Raw genomic sequence first — 15155 nt, 5'->3', positions numbered from 1 at the left:
TTCATGGGGTCGCAAAGAGTCGGACACGACTGAGCGACTGATCTGATCTGATCTGAGGAAGGTCAAAGTGAGGGTTGTAAAAGTAGAGCCCAAAACACCTAATCTCTGAGAATGGAACCCTCTTCTTGAGGGAACCCAGGACAGCTGTAAGACTTAAAACGTAACAGTTGCTTAGAATAAAATAGAACTTACTGATTGAAGACAATAAATTTCCCGTGGAGTTTCTCAGAAGACAGTGGCCTTCCAGAGAAGAAGACAATGGCCCTACAAATCCCTCTGGAACTTTAATTTACTTTTCTCTCCCATCCACATGAGGCCTATACTCATATTTATGTCAATTTAGTGCTTCTCTAGGGTAGGATCTTCAGCACCTGGGGACTTGCTCTCTCAGTGGAAGTTCTAGGTTTGGGGTGCACTGAAACCTCTGGAGAGGGGCGAGGTTGGTGTATAGATAATGAACACATATACACTGCCAAAACCCTACAGGTGATTCTTATATACACACATTCCTTAGCTGTCCCCAAGAGCCGGGTTCCTACATGTCTGCCTCTTGGAGAATCACAGGTAAAATGGAATGAACACTGTCTTCAACAATATCCTTGCAGATGTCTGAGAAGCCCTTGACTTTTCTTACTGACATTTAAGCCCCAGAAGGCAGTAGGTGAGATGACAGCGGAAGCTGCTATTTTAGACTAATTATTAGTGACAGGAAGGATTGGTTGGGAAAATAGAAGTGACAAGAATCTTGGGAGAAAACAACTGTGCTAGCTTAGCATTCACAGCAGCTGTTGGTTGTAATGAGTTTGAGAATGATTTGGGCAGAATTCCAGACTCCTAAATCCTTGACCTGTACCCTGCCACTGCACTGAGCGACCAGGATGCTTTGTGGAGGGGGCGCTCTCTCTGCATCATGCTGCTGCTTTTGTGGGCTTTGGGTCACAAATCCCAGTGAGAACACACAAGTGCGACACTTGTGATCAAGGCCAAATGGGCCTTGGTCCCATACCCTGATTTGGGCTCTTGGAACCTCCCCAGTCCAGAGGTAGAGGAAGGCAAAGGAAGACAAACTTGCGGGCAGGGACAATAAGGGAAACGGAGCTTTTCTCTAAGGTCCAGAGAGGCAGTCCTAGGTCAGGTCTTCAAGCTTTGCCCTCCTGAGCTTTTCCCCAATCTAACTCTCTTTAGGGTCCAGGCAAGGAGCACCACTGGAAGTCTTCTCTTAGAAAGAATCTCTTGTCACACACACACTTCTGCAGGATTACCTCCCCATCCAGCCCCTACTATTTTACTTTGTTTCACTTAGCAGCAGTCCTGCCAAGTGGGTCCTGTTAACACCATCATACTTTACAAGTAAGGAAAAGGAGGTTTCGAAGATTTTCAGCTCCTTCAGAGCAGACAGATTCTAAAATGAGATGTGCCAAGTTCCCAGTTCTTAACCTTTTCTTGTATCCACTGCATTCTGCTAACCTGCCTACCCAGTCATCTCTATTTTTCATGAAGTGATGCCATCTGTCCAAACTGTCACAAAGTATGGGGGAAAAGGAGAGAATTCCACTCAGAGTTGCTAGGAACAGCAAGTGTCACATCACTATTTTAAGATGTGGTCTTTTCTATGCTAGGTAATCTCTGAAGCAGGCAGTTATTTAAAATACAGTTGGCTTCGATCTTTGCATGGTTTTCATCTAGAATCAAGCGGCAGAACCTAGGAAAAATATATTATAAACCTGATCATCCACCCATGGAAGGCCTTAGATATAACACCATTTTATGGCCCCAGAAGTTGAGACTGTAATAACAAAGACCAGAAGCTTTTTCATTTCTCCATTTCTTCCTGTTTTATCATTGAGCTTCAATGTAAAAGAAACAAAGAAACGAGGCAGAGGGAAGGTGAAACTTCAGCTGATTGATAGCAGGCAAGTTTGGAAAAATAGGCAAGTATTTGAAATGGAGTTAGTAATGAAGGAAAGGGCTCTAACTCTGACAAATTCTAGTATATCCCATGCTGACTTCTTTCAACTTCCACAATTTGTGAAAAGAAATGGAGAGGGGTGGATCGGTTAGAAGTCTACTATATGCTGGATGCTGAGTTGGGCACAGTTGCTTCATTCTGCTCTCGCAACATCTACATTTCTGATGGAGCGAGAAATAGGTGTAAATCAAGTAAACAAACAAATCATAATGATAGCTGCAAAATGTACCAAGCACCATGGAGGAGACAAATGGAGAGATCCAAAGGAGGCGAACTGGGGTTAGAGGGAGTTAGCCATGAAAGTGGAGGAGAAGAATATTCTAGGCAGTGGAAAAGCTGAAGGCAAAGACTCTAAAGCTGAAAGGAGTTTGTCGTGTTTCCATATCTTCCAGGATATCCAGCTGTGATAGGAGTTTGCAATATATCCTAAGTGCAGTAGAAAGACATTGGGGGGTTCTAACTCAGGGAGTCACACAATCCCATGATGTCTCATAAGTATTGCCACCCCAATTTGTGGAACAATTAGCTTCTCTTTTCCATAAGCAAATTTTCTGATATTTTGCATAATTTATCAGCCTTATACACATGAGTTTATTTTTGTTTATGGTATTGAATCTGTAAGTCTTCTTGGAAGAATGGGCACACTTGTGAGCACATAACTGTCACCACCTTCTCTCTCTGAGTCTGAGGGCAAGAGAGGCAGAGAGGGACCTCCCAGCCACACAAATCCATGATGAGTTTGTTTCAGGAGTCGGCCGAAGGTGACTTTTATGTCATTGCCAGTCAACAAGTGGTTGCGTGCTGACTCTTTGCCAACCATTGTGCTGGATTCTATGGATTCAGAAACAAATGAGACAGGAGTCATGTCTGTCTGTCCATTCCATTCCAGCATCTTTTAATTCATTCCTCAAAGGCTCCATGATTTGATGTCGCCATAGGAACTCAGGGTTTACAGTGATGCCCATTTTTCTCAGGGCTCTTGATGTCTTGTTTCTCCATGTTGAGGATTTATTCCTCATGTGACTTTTCTGGATCTGATAATGGATATCCAGTATCTAGTACTCACTAAGTCAGCAAAGAATGAGCATATAAATGAATGAACCTCCCTCTCAATTTGGCAAACACTTAAGTTGAAAGTACCCATCTTGGTTGTCCACATAACATAATCTGTTCTTGAGAAATTTATAGTGCAGAATATGAGAAGTATATAAAAACAACACTTTTTAAACTGGAATCCAGAGGTTCCCAGAGAACCTGAGTTTAGACTTCGATGGAGGAGATGCCCCAAACATCATAAACCTTATCTGAAATGTGAATGTTCATCTTTGGGGCATTTTTTGTGGAGAGAAAGTCCATAGCTCTTGCCAGATTCTTGGTGGATCTTATGACTTTGCGAAAGTTAATAGAAGATTTAATTGTTATACCTCTAGTGTTATTCTGATTGTGTTAGGAATTGCCAATCTAATTATCCTTAGCTTGTCAAAACCCTTTTGTAGGAAAAAATCTTCACTCATGAAAGTCAGTTTGCTCTTCAGCCAAACCCCTGGGTACGGTTAGGGAGACATCCATGAATAGGGGATTTGGCTGTCCTGGGTTCACCTTACTTGGTTTAATGTAACAATCATCTGAAACATAAGTGGAATGCAACCCTAGCTGACTGGAACTCATTGCTTCTGACTTGTCTTTTCATTTATTAACTCATTTACCATTGATCACAATAAATGAATTAATGGATGATTCATGTGTAGGTGGAAAAAGCATAGTTCAGAGGGTTTCACTAACTTAGTCAAGGTTGCCAAGATAGTAAGTATGGATTTGGGACTCACCTGTAACCCAATTCTCCTGATTCCCAACCCATTTTAAGGGTACTCAGTATTTGTTTTAATCAAATATACTAAGCCATATAGACATGGAAATGAATGTCATGAGGAAAGACTCATTGACCCCTGGAAGCAAGAGGCATATCATACTATACAGAGCTTCATGGGGAAGCACCAATATAAAATGAGTGACCAGAGTGGGGGCGGGACTGGTGGACTAAAGCCTTTACTGTGGTTTTCTTGGGAAGAAAGAGGCAAAACAAGATAAACAAACTTAAAGTTGAATAATTTCAGTTGGCTCTGGAAATGTAGTGGCTACCCTTAGTTGTCTGTTACCTGCCTGGCCCTGGAGTGATTAGGGCAGGTGGATACTGGCCCAGGGTATGCACACCTGATAAAAAGAGATAACTGAGGGCAACGGGGTTTGGGTTGGTTGGTTTGCATATCAAAGGTATACTTGAAGGCAAGTTGTTTACTGTTTCCAAAATTGGCTAACCCTGGCATGGACAGTTTCTCCAGAACTATAAGGCCCCAGATATCAGAGCTACAAAAATACCCTGTGAATGAAGTTAATGAAGCTGAATAATCTAATGAATTGTATCACCCACCTTTGAGGATGTTTGTAGCTTGACTTCCTACTGCTCAGTGAAGTGGTGTGTAATCTCTTTTCTAGTATGCTAAACTAGGTTACAGTCTCTAGGTTACCCTGAGACAGCCGTCTCTTTCACTTGGCAAAATACATGGCTATAAAACTGGATTTCCATCCCTGGCCAGAAGATTACAAATGGCAGTTTTTTCTAAATTAGGATATTTTCAATACCTCACATGAGATATGAGGCACTGTGCTTGAGAGGAAGGCGATTTTACAGACTCTTAGAGCATCCCCAAAATGACAGTCCGTTTTTCAAAATGATCTATGATATTCATTTGTTGAAATTTTATTACTTTTGTAATTTAATTCAGTTTATCCCATTTTATTGCTGCTCAGGGCACTGTTACCTTATTTGCCTCTCTTGTCCTTCTGGATAAGGATGTTTCTTATTTTATTATAAGCATGATGGCTTCTAGATTAAAGCAGCCTGCTCAATAAAACTGTTTTCATTGGCATCAACCATCTCTGAGCCCACCTCTACTTTTGCAGAATTTTCGTGCAAACAAATATTGGCAGTGATTTATGAAGCATTTTTGTGGTTAATCGAGTTCCAGCTCTCATTTTCTGCTTAGAGATTAAAGATTTTATTCAGAAATGCTTCCCTGCATCAGAAATCATAGAAATGAGCAAATTGCAATAGAAGTTGGTTGGGATTATTTTTTATGAAGATACAGACTAAGTATATAGTAATATCAAATTGACTTTAAAACACAAAGATGTCAGATGACTTCTTTCTGAAGCCAAAGTTGTGTACTACTTTTATGAAATCCTGGGGATATTTTAGGGGATAGTTGAGTTGGGCAGTGAGTCAAAAGGGATAAGAGTAGGTGAGAAGATGTGAAGGTGAGTCCACATGCTTGTTTTACAGAGGCTGCTGCTTAGCTGAATGGAAATATGGAACACATAGGTGTGGGCAACCATATATACTGATGATTCTTTTAGCAAATTTTATTTATACTTATAATCCATATAAGTTGCATGTCTTTATAGTTAAGGATACTGGATTTGTAGTTAAATGCTATTTTAAAGTAAAAGATTGCCTTCCTTTCTAAAAATAAGAATAAAGACTGTATATTTGAAGGCTCCTCAGTGCCCTGTCCAGCCCTTTCCTCTGTATTTGGATGCGGTAGTGGGGCTATTGTAATTTCAAGAAGCAATGTTTTGTGTGTGAACACCAAGCTCAGCAGCTATAGACATCTTAGTACAGATCTGCTTTTTCTTGAGAAAAGAAGAAATTGTAATTTCTTACCCAATCTGATTGGTGTCTGATATTCTTGTTTGTAGGAGTGACATAGACTTCTTTAAAAATACCATCTTGATCCAGCTTCTCTGTTTTTTGTTTTTAAACCATCCAATGGATTGTAAACTCCTTGAAGTTTAGCCTCAGTCCTTGGCAGTATGTAGAAACACCTTTATTGGAAACAACTTCAAAGATTTCTTAATTCGCATTCCCACTTCTTTTTGTTCAGGCCTTATCTTTTTGGTGTCTTTCTGAAGTGCTGGGCTCCAGTTACTTATTTCAGACCCACCATGGGTGCTTCTAAGAAACACAGTTCCCTTGGCCAACTTAATCTGAGTTTTTGAAAAGTAGGTGCTGGGGTTGGTGATTCCAATGCCCAGTGAAGTCTGAAAACTTTCACCCTGGTGGCCAGAGTCACTGCCGTTTCTCACTTTCAGTGTTTTGGTGGCCTCCTACTTAGTGGCTCTGCTTCTCTTATCTCCCTGTGGCCATGGTTCTCAGGCTTGGATGCACATTATAATGTCCACAGGGAGATTAAAAGTTGGGCCTTGCCTCCAGAGGTTCTGATTTGATTGTCTTGAATGGGCCCTGTGCACTCAAAATTGTAAGAACATCACGGGAAATGGGAATGGACAGCCAGAATGAGTACAACTCTCCAAGGCCTGTTCTCCACACTGCAGAATGACCCTTTCACAGGATTTTGTGTCAGTTCTTGTCAGGCTTCTACTCAGTTCCTCCTCTGGCTTCTGTTCTTGCTACAGAAAAAGCCCAGCCTCTTAACTGGGCTGCAAGGCCCACATGACTAGGTACCTGTTGTCTGTCCAAGTTCGTTCCGTACACTCTCTCCTACCGGACTTCACTTCATCCACACTGTCTTGTCAATATTCCTTGAGTAGCCCTATCTCAAGACTTGTACCTTCAACTACCTTCACCGGGAATAATCTTCCCCAATAGCCATATGTCTTGCTCCCCTACCTCCACCCACATTTTGTCCAGATCTTTGCTCAAGTATCACCTTATCAGGGAGGCCTTCCCTTCCTCCCTTTCTGAAATAGCAGCCATCATCACTGTCCATTGCCTAATTATTTCCTCTTTTATTTCTTCATAAGTTTTTAATTCAACAATTACCTGAATGTTACATATGAATCTGTCATTTATCATCTGTTTTACTCTCATGAGAATGTATGCTCTCTGAGGACAGAGAGATTTTTTCCCTTCACCCATTATATCCCCAGCACCAAGAATGGGCCCTGGCACATAGTTGGTGCTCAGAAGTTACTTGTGACAGATGGATGATGGATTCTTAGACTGTCTCATAAGCCTGGGCTTCAACACTGAAGTGAGTTGTAAGGGCAGCAGCAGCCTGTTTCCTGGCTGTGCAATTGCCCCATTATGGCTCTACTGGCAGCCACTTTCCTTCCCCTCTTTTAATGGCTGTAGAAAGGAAATAATTTGATTCATTATCTTCACAAGGGGGCTTCCCTGATAGCTCAGTTGGTAAAAGTCCACCTGCAATGAAGAAGACCCCTGTTCGATTCCTGGGTTGGGAAGATCCAGTGGAGAAGGGATAGGCTACCCACTCCAGTATTCTTGGTGGAATACCCACACCATTCTTCCCTGGTGGCTCAGTTGGTAAAGAATCTGCCTACAATGCGGGAGACCTGGGTTTGATCCCAGGGTTGGAAAGATCCCCTGGAGAAGGAAAAGGCTACCTACTCCAGTGTTCTGGCCTGAAGAATTCCATGTCCTGTATAGTCCATGGGGTCACAAAGAGTTGAACACAACTGAGGGACTTTCACTTTCACTTTCAACAACAACATCTTCACAAAGTCAAGCTACCCTATGTTCACCAAAGGTAGAGAGGAATGGCACCCCTCTGTGTTTTTGGAGAGAATTGCATCTATATGAGCAAGAAGCAACAGTCTGTTTTGGAAAAACTGGACTGAGTTCTTTATATGATCTGGGAAACTTTATACTAAGTAGATTAAGTGACTTTGAACTTTGAAATAGCCACATCCTAACAGTTTATTGAGCTTAATTGGATTTGTAGAACATTTAAAGACCATCCAAACTCAAATGGGAGATCAGAATGAACTAATAGGTTGATGCAGACCTCTCCCCTCCTGCCTTTTTGCAGCAGTACTGAAAGTGATGCCTTCATGGCTGTAGATGATGAACATAAAGACCTGGCTTTCTGGTGTGTTTTGGTGTATCCTGATAACTTCCCTGGTCTGGTCTGGTCTGTGCCATGGACCCTCCCCATTGGCATCAGTGCTGTGAACCTGGCTTTCAGAATTACCCCTCTCGCCTCTGCTAAGGAGCCTTACCATATATTGTAAAAGTAGTTGGACTCAAGGCAGACTTGTTAAAGTTTAAAGATGGAGCTTCTTAAGAAATAAATCTCCAATTATTGGAAATAAAATCCATCAGGTTACAGAATCTGCTAGAGACAGAAATGAGCAATTTGACTGTTACTCACAGAGGTTTTGCATTCATTTCATTGAGCAGTGGAAATAAGGCAGCCCACTCTGCAAGATGCAAGGACAGAACTTAATTTCCATATATCATCTCTTCTCCTTTTTGATTTTCACTGGTACATTTACTCTTCCTATGTCCTTGAAGAATGGTTCAGGAAGTAGCAGAGTCATTACTTTATTTTCATTTAAAATGATCTGCAATCATTAAAGCTATGTTTATTCATTTGTAAAAACATTCAGAGGATATAGAAGTTTACAGAGTAAAACGTGAAAGTCCCCTTTTAGAAAAAACAGGATTCTGTGCTACACAATATTCCACAACTTGCTTTCCCCCTTGCTAATTTATAATGGATGTGTTTCTCATGAGTACATAGCTATGTGATATTCCACTACATGAATGTCCCAAGACTTTTTAGCCAACTGGCTATCAAAAGAAACTAGGGATTTAGCAGGCTTTATTCATCACAAATCTCTAGTACTCTTGCCTGGAAAATCCCATGGATGCAGGAGCGTGGTAGGCTACAAGCCCATAATAAAGGTGAATATCTTTATCCTTGTACAATTTTGTGTATTTGTGAAAATGTCTAAAACCAAATTATGGGGCTTTAAGAAGACATGCACTGTACAACTCTTCATACTCCTATGACTTCGTGTCATCCCTGTTACCTGCGTGGCCCCCACAGGCATTTTATATGTTATCCTGACTATAAGATAAATTCCTAAAAGTAGAATTACTCAGTCTGAAAAAACTACAAATATAAAATGCTGTTGTTACATTGCTCTCCAAAATATTTATTTTGGAATAAAGTCCCTTTATGTCGTTGCCAGTTGAAAGGCATTATTGTGAGAAATCCAGGGCATGAACCCAGTATTGTTTGATTATGTTTATTTTATAGGCAGAGAGACGAGTCATTTCCATGCCATTTCTAACTCAAATAAGGGGGCCAGTACACTGAAAGCCAAAGACTGCATGTAAATGGAAATATTTAACATGATCCTGATTTTTCTTTCTTAAGCAATCAAACGCAAACCAACCAAACAAGTATAATGCTATAAATCTCTGCACACACCTGAGCCAAGGGATGGTGCTGACTAGAGAAGCCACGGTAGTGTCGGAGTAGGGCCGACAGTGCTGGTGAGGGGTTCATGGTGCTGGTTTTCATGGTTGTGGTTTTAGCTCAATTATTGTTGCACAGTCATGTCTGAGCTGAAGTTTGATGCAGTCCTACTGGTTTTCCAGATGTGCTGCGATCTTTTAAAATCAGAAACTATAGGCGTTTTTCTAATGGTTCACAGCGTTGTTCAGGGTTTTAACTATGCCCCCAGGAGAGAACTCAGTTTATTCTCTGATTCTTCACCTGGATGGCAGAGGAGGTTTGGCACCTTCAAGGGCCTTCACTCACAGCAAATAGGCTGTTTTGTGTCAGGTCTTTGCCTTTTGCCTGCAGAGACAGACTCATAGCTTCGTTCTCTGGAGCTATCTCTTGTGCTTTCTGCTTTGTTAAAAACTTGCTTTTGCAGTTTGTTTTTTTTTTTTTCTCCAGTCTGAAGCTTTCCTTTTAAATAACTTGAATTAGAAATGACAGCTGAAGATTTATTTTTAAAAAAAGAAAAGCCTGGGGCTGGTTCAGCTCCTGTGGGTGCTAGTTCTAGGTCTTGCAGCTGGTTGGGGTGACAGAACCAGCATCTCCAGGAAATTAAGAGGAGACCTCAGTGTTATCCTGAGGTCTTAGAAGACCTCTCATTATATCAGGACTTGATGAAACTGAGCAAGTCACTTTACTTAATTGAGTCTCAATTTTCCCCCAAATCAGTCATCTTCAGCTGAAAGATAACAGTGGTCAGGCAGGAAAAGTGAGCAGGGGACAGCTCTGTGTAGAAAGGTCAGTGGTAACCACTTAGGGCTAGGTGAGGCCTATGAGGTTGCATCTTCTATTTTTGTTTTTCTCCCAAAGAGTGAGAATCTCCCAATTTAAAAAGACAAACAAAAAAAACAGTATCCCTCCTCCCTGTGTGATTCCATTGGAAATAGTGTCCAAAAGAGCTAAGAAAACGGAAGAGGCAAAGGCCTGTGTGTCTGCTCATGCCCTGGAAGCCCCCTTGCAGGTTATGTGACGGATGAAATGACTGCCTCACTGAACACAGACGAGAAAAGACTAAGGCAGCACAGTGATAATGTGTATATAAGCATCTCTTTAAGCTGGAAATAAACCATCCCATAAGAACTAGTCTTCAAGTTATGTCTCAGATAAGAGGGTACTCATAACTAAAACAGTCTACATTTTCACAGTCAGCTATGAGTATTTACATTTTTATCCACTCATGTACTGAGTTGTAATGTTCCAAGCTCTGTGCCCCATCAAAGCAGAACCACCCTTTTCCTTGTCAGCTGGACGGTCTAGTGGAGCTCAACCTCACAGATGTAAGCGCATGAGATACTAGTTCACTATAGTCGCAGTGAAGGTTCTGAAGGAACCGTAGGGATTCCTGACCCAGACTGACTGAGTGGAAGGGGCATCACCTGGAAAGATTTGGGGCCACATATGGAACATAATTCATTTAATACCATGTCTGAATTTTACTCAGTCACAAACTGTTGTTCAAAGGACTGACTTGACCTGCCGGGAGAGTTTTGTTTGGACTGTGTGGTGCTGATCCATGTACCATTTGAAGTGTAAACTCTGTGCTGTGCTCGGTCGCTTCACTTGTGTCTGACTCTGCGACCTATGGAATATAGCCCGCCAGGCTCTTCTGTCCATGGGATTCTCCAGGCAAGTGGAGTGGGTTGCCATGCCCTCCTCCAGTGGGTCTTCCCAACCCAGGGATTGAATCGCTATCTTTGGCATGCTCCTGCATTGAAGGCTGGTTCTTTACTCACTGAGCCACCTGGGAAGCCCAAAGTTTAAACTAGAGGATTGTAACCCTTTTTATTTCTTGTTTTTCTTCCATCTAACCCTCATGTGCAACTTTGGGAAGTGGGTTGTGCTTTGTTTCAAAGAATTCTGGCCTTATGAGAGAGATTTGAGAAGGCAGTAGAAAATGAGAGATTCAAGGTTTTACATGTGTTCTTGGCTCTTTAGGAGCCAAACTTTAGGAAGGCTAGGGAGGGTTTTGCTTTGGTCTCCTGGCTACAGGCTGTGCCTCTCATTCCAATTAATTACCACAACAGATGGTAAGAAAGTGTCTGCAGCCTGTCCTCACCACTGAGGGAGGGGGGCATGCTGAGGGTCTTTCAGTGATGTTTCTATTCCCAAGAAGAGCACACTTTATACTTCCTGTACAGATGAGGAAAATGGTTGCCGATTTGGTCCAGACCTGGATGGTCTCTGTCCATATGTGTGTAGCAAACCCAGGCCCACAATGCTGCCAGTCTCCTGTTTCAAGTTATTTTCCTCTGTTGCAAGTTGCACACTGAGAAACAACCACCACCAGTGCCACATGGTTTGAAAGATCAAAGACCCCAGTTTTGAATATATTTCTAGCTGACTGTACTTCAAATGTCTTAAATATGTTTCTACAGATGGGGGCATGGAGCATTAAAGAGGTAAACCACATGTGTGTGAGCCATGCTTGTGGTCTGGGCTGGAGGGTGAAAACTGAAAGCCACTGATCCGTGCATTCCTCTTCCTCTTAGGTTCGCATCTTCACGTACCTCATTGGACGAGAGGCTGCTTTTGCAGACAATCTCAAGTGGATGGCCTGTGCCAACAAAGGTAGGTCCCCTGATGAGTTCAGTTCTGAATAACTTCTTTGTGGATGTGCAGAAATAGAGATAGTCATGAGGAAGTGGAGAATTCTACCAGAAGGCTGTGAATTCTTAGATAAGGTCTGGATGTTTCTAAATGATTATGATGGATTTGGAACAGATTTCTCCAAAAATGTATTTATAATGTTGAGGTTATAGTAAAGTGGAATGGTTAAGCTTTTCCACTCTATTCCTTAGTAGCTGAGTGACCTTGGGAGAATTACTATGGCAGAACGATTTACTGTGCACAGAGGATGAGATGGCTGGATGGCCTCACTGACTTGATGGATATGAGTTTGAGTGAACTCCGGGAGTTGGCGATGGACAGGGAGGCCTGGCGTGCTGCAATTCATGGGGTCGCAAAGAGTCGGACACAACTGAGCGACTGAACTGAACTGAAATATCCATGTGCTCACCGTTCCCAGCCACCTTGCACTAGTTCAGTAGGCCAGTAGGCTATAAGCAAATCCAAGCTGGGACATTTATGAGCTAAAACACATATGGGCTGATGTGGTGGTGTCTACACTCTCTTCTGCTCTTGTGAGCTCTGAAGTGACATGATGGGTTAGATGAGATAGCCTGGGTTCCTGAGTGACCACATGGGGCAGATGCCTTTCCACTCACCCTGTCCTCTGCCATCTGCCAACCTGTGATGGATATAAAGTCTGTTTGATGAACCTTTGTGTTAAGCCACTGAGATTTCCAGATTGATATGTTCTCATAGCATAACTTAGCCTACATAACTAACTTAGTTATGTAGCCTGCTTCAGTGGTCTGATTTTCCAAGTGGAGAGGGTAGTAATAGCTTTTCCTTTGATTCTTATTGAATATAAGGGCTAAAAAAATGAAATGGTATAGATGAGGTGCCTAGTTAAGTGCTGGGGCATAGAAAGTGCTCAATAATGGTTGACTTTTCTACACTCATAAGTTAGTTGATGAATGATCCCCTGATGTGTGTTGGAAGCAGAGCTTTGGGAAAGACACGGGGAGGGAAGGAATAGGGCCTCCAATCTACAAAGGGCTTCTTTTCATTCTACATACAACCATAGAAGGCAAAACATAGGAGGTAGATAGGTGGAGGAATCTAGACTCCTTGAGTATTAACCCAGACTCCTTGAGTTCAGATCCAGCTTCTACCAAACACTAATTATGGTAGTGGATGTTACCAGACCTACCTGAGTCTGAGTTATAGCACCTAAAGAACAGGAGTAATGATGATACCTGCCCCAGACACATGCTGTGAGCCTGACATGAGGCCATGCAGGTAAAGCTGGTACCTCAGTGCCTGGCACAAAAATGCTGCATATGATTTCCTGGTGATGTATTGATCTGTGATGCTACACAGTCCCTGAGAACAGCCTGTCAATCTGATTTCCTCTTGAGCACTCTGACAGACCCTGGTCTGCTGCTGTACATAGAGTGACTGCTTCTTTAAGGTTTTAAAAATGAGTAAATAGACTATCAATACTAATAAAGGAAGATGTGTCCATGGGGTCGCAAAGAGTCAGACCCAGCTGAGCGACTGAACTGTACTAAGCTGTGTCCTGCTGTACAGTAAATTGGTTTTGGTAGATATGGGTAGTCTAGTTGTACATTGCCTGCTAAGGCATCCTTTATAAAAGTTCCGGTGTATGTTAGTGGAAGAGAGGGGACTCAAGGAAGGGCTGGCAGGTCTCAGCTTTAGTTTTGGTGAACTTAAGACAAAGTTCTTTTAGTTGCAAGCCAGCAAAGTTGCTCCCTGAAATTAAAGAGTCTTCTGGAGAAAAGAGAGTGAGTCAGAACCTAGAGCGGGAAGGAACTCTCGTGTATCTTATGATTGACAAGGGGGCTGTGCTTTTGTTTTTCTTTTTCTTCTTGGTTTCTTTTTATATTCCAAGGCATTTTTCTTGTCTGTAGATAGACCTTCTCTGCTATGGGCATGTGCCTGTCAAAAATAACTATTCCATGCCTATTATACTCATCTATTCATATAACACCTGTGTGAAAAAATGAGTTTATATCATCTCCATTTGAGATTGATTCAGTTCACTTCATTCAGTCAGTAGTGTCAGACTCTTTGTGACCCCATGGACTGCAGCTAGCCAGGCTTCCTTGTCCATTACTGATACCCAGAGTTTGCTCAAACTCATGTCCATCGAGTTGCTGATGCCACCCCACCATCTCATCCTCTGTCATCCCCTTCTCCTCCTGCATTCAATCTTTCCCAGCATCAGGGTCTTTTCCAGTGAGTCAGTTCTTCACATCAGGTGGCCAAAGTATTGCAGTTTCAGCTTCAGCATCAGTCCTTCCAATGAACACCTAGGACTGATTTCCTTTAGGATGGACTGGTTGGATCTCCTTGCAGTCCAAGGGACTCTTAAGAGTCTTCTACACCACAGTTCAAAAGAATCAATTCTTCAGCTCTCAGCTTTCTTGATACTCTCACATCCATACATGACCACTGGAAAAACCATAGCCTCGACTAGACGGACCTTTGTTGACAAAGTAAATCTCTGCTTTTTAATAAGCTGTCTAGGTTGGTCATAACTTCTCTTCCAAGGAGTAAGCGTCTTTTAATTTCATGGTTGCAGTCACCATCTGGAGTGATTTTGAAGCTCAAAAAAAAATAAAGTCTCTAACTTTTTCCATTGTTTCCCCATCTATTTGCCATGAAGTGATGGGACAAGATGCCATGATCTTTGTTTCTGAATGTTGAGTTTTGAGCCAACTTTTTGACTCTCCTATTTCACTTTTATCAAATGTCTCTTTAGTTCTTCTTAGTTTCCTGCCATAAGGGTGGTATCATCTGCATATCTGATGTTATTGGTATTTCTACCGGCAATCTTGATTCCAGCTTGTGCTTCATCCAGCCCGGCATTTTGCATGATGTACTCGGCATATAAGTTAAATAAGCAGGGTGACAATATACAGCCTTGACATACTCCTTTCCTGATTTGGAACCAGTCTGTTGTTCCATGTCTGGTTCAAACTTGCTTCTGGACCTGCTTACAGATTTCTCAGGAGGCAGGTCAAGTGGTTTGGTATTCCCATCTCTTTCCGAATTTTCCACAGTTTGTTGTGATCCACACAGTCAAAGGCTTTGGCATAGTCAATAAAGCAGAAGTAGGTGTTTTTCCTGGAACTCTCTTGCTTTTTCTATGACGCAACGTATGTTGGCAATTTGATCTCTGGTTCCTCTGCCTTTTCTAAATCCAGCTTGAACATCTGGAAGTTCACGGTTCATGTACTGTTAAAGCCTGGCTTGGAGAATTT

At 42.1% G+C, this 15155-nt stretch overlaps 1 protein-coding gene across 1 annotated transcript in view; it reads left to right on the top strand.

Annotated features, from left to right (window-relative positions):
• Window positions 1–15155, top strand: part of CACNA2D3 (calcium channel, voltage-dependent, alpha 2/delta subunit 3) — a 904008-nt gene that overhangs the window by 600890 nt on the left and 287963 nt on the right. The window contains exon 12 of the mRNA XM_010851933.1: window positions 11793–11871. Coding sequence (XP_010850235.1) covers window positions 11793–11871 — 79 coding nt within the window. The remainder of the gene's footprint in view (window positions 1–11792; window positions 11872–15155) is intronic.

Source organism: Bison bison, unplaced genomic scaffold (assembly GCF_000754665.1).
Source record: "Bison bison bison isolate TAMUID 2011002044 unplaced genomic scaffold, Bison_UMD1.0 scf7180017864304, whole genome shotgun sequence".
In the NCBI taxonomy this organism is placed as follows: domain Eukaryota; kingdom Metazoa; phylum Chordata; class Mammalia; order Artiodactyla; family Bovidae; genus Bison; species Bison bison.
The sequence above is the reverse complement of the archived record's forward strand: the minus strand, read 5'-3'. Positions and strand labels throughout refer to the sequence as shown.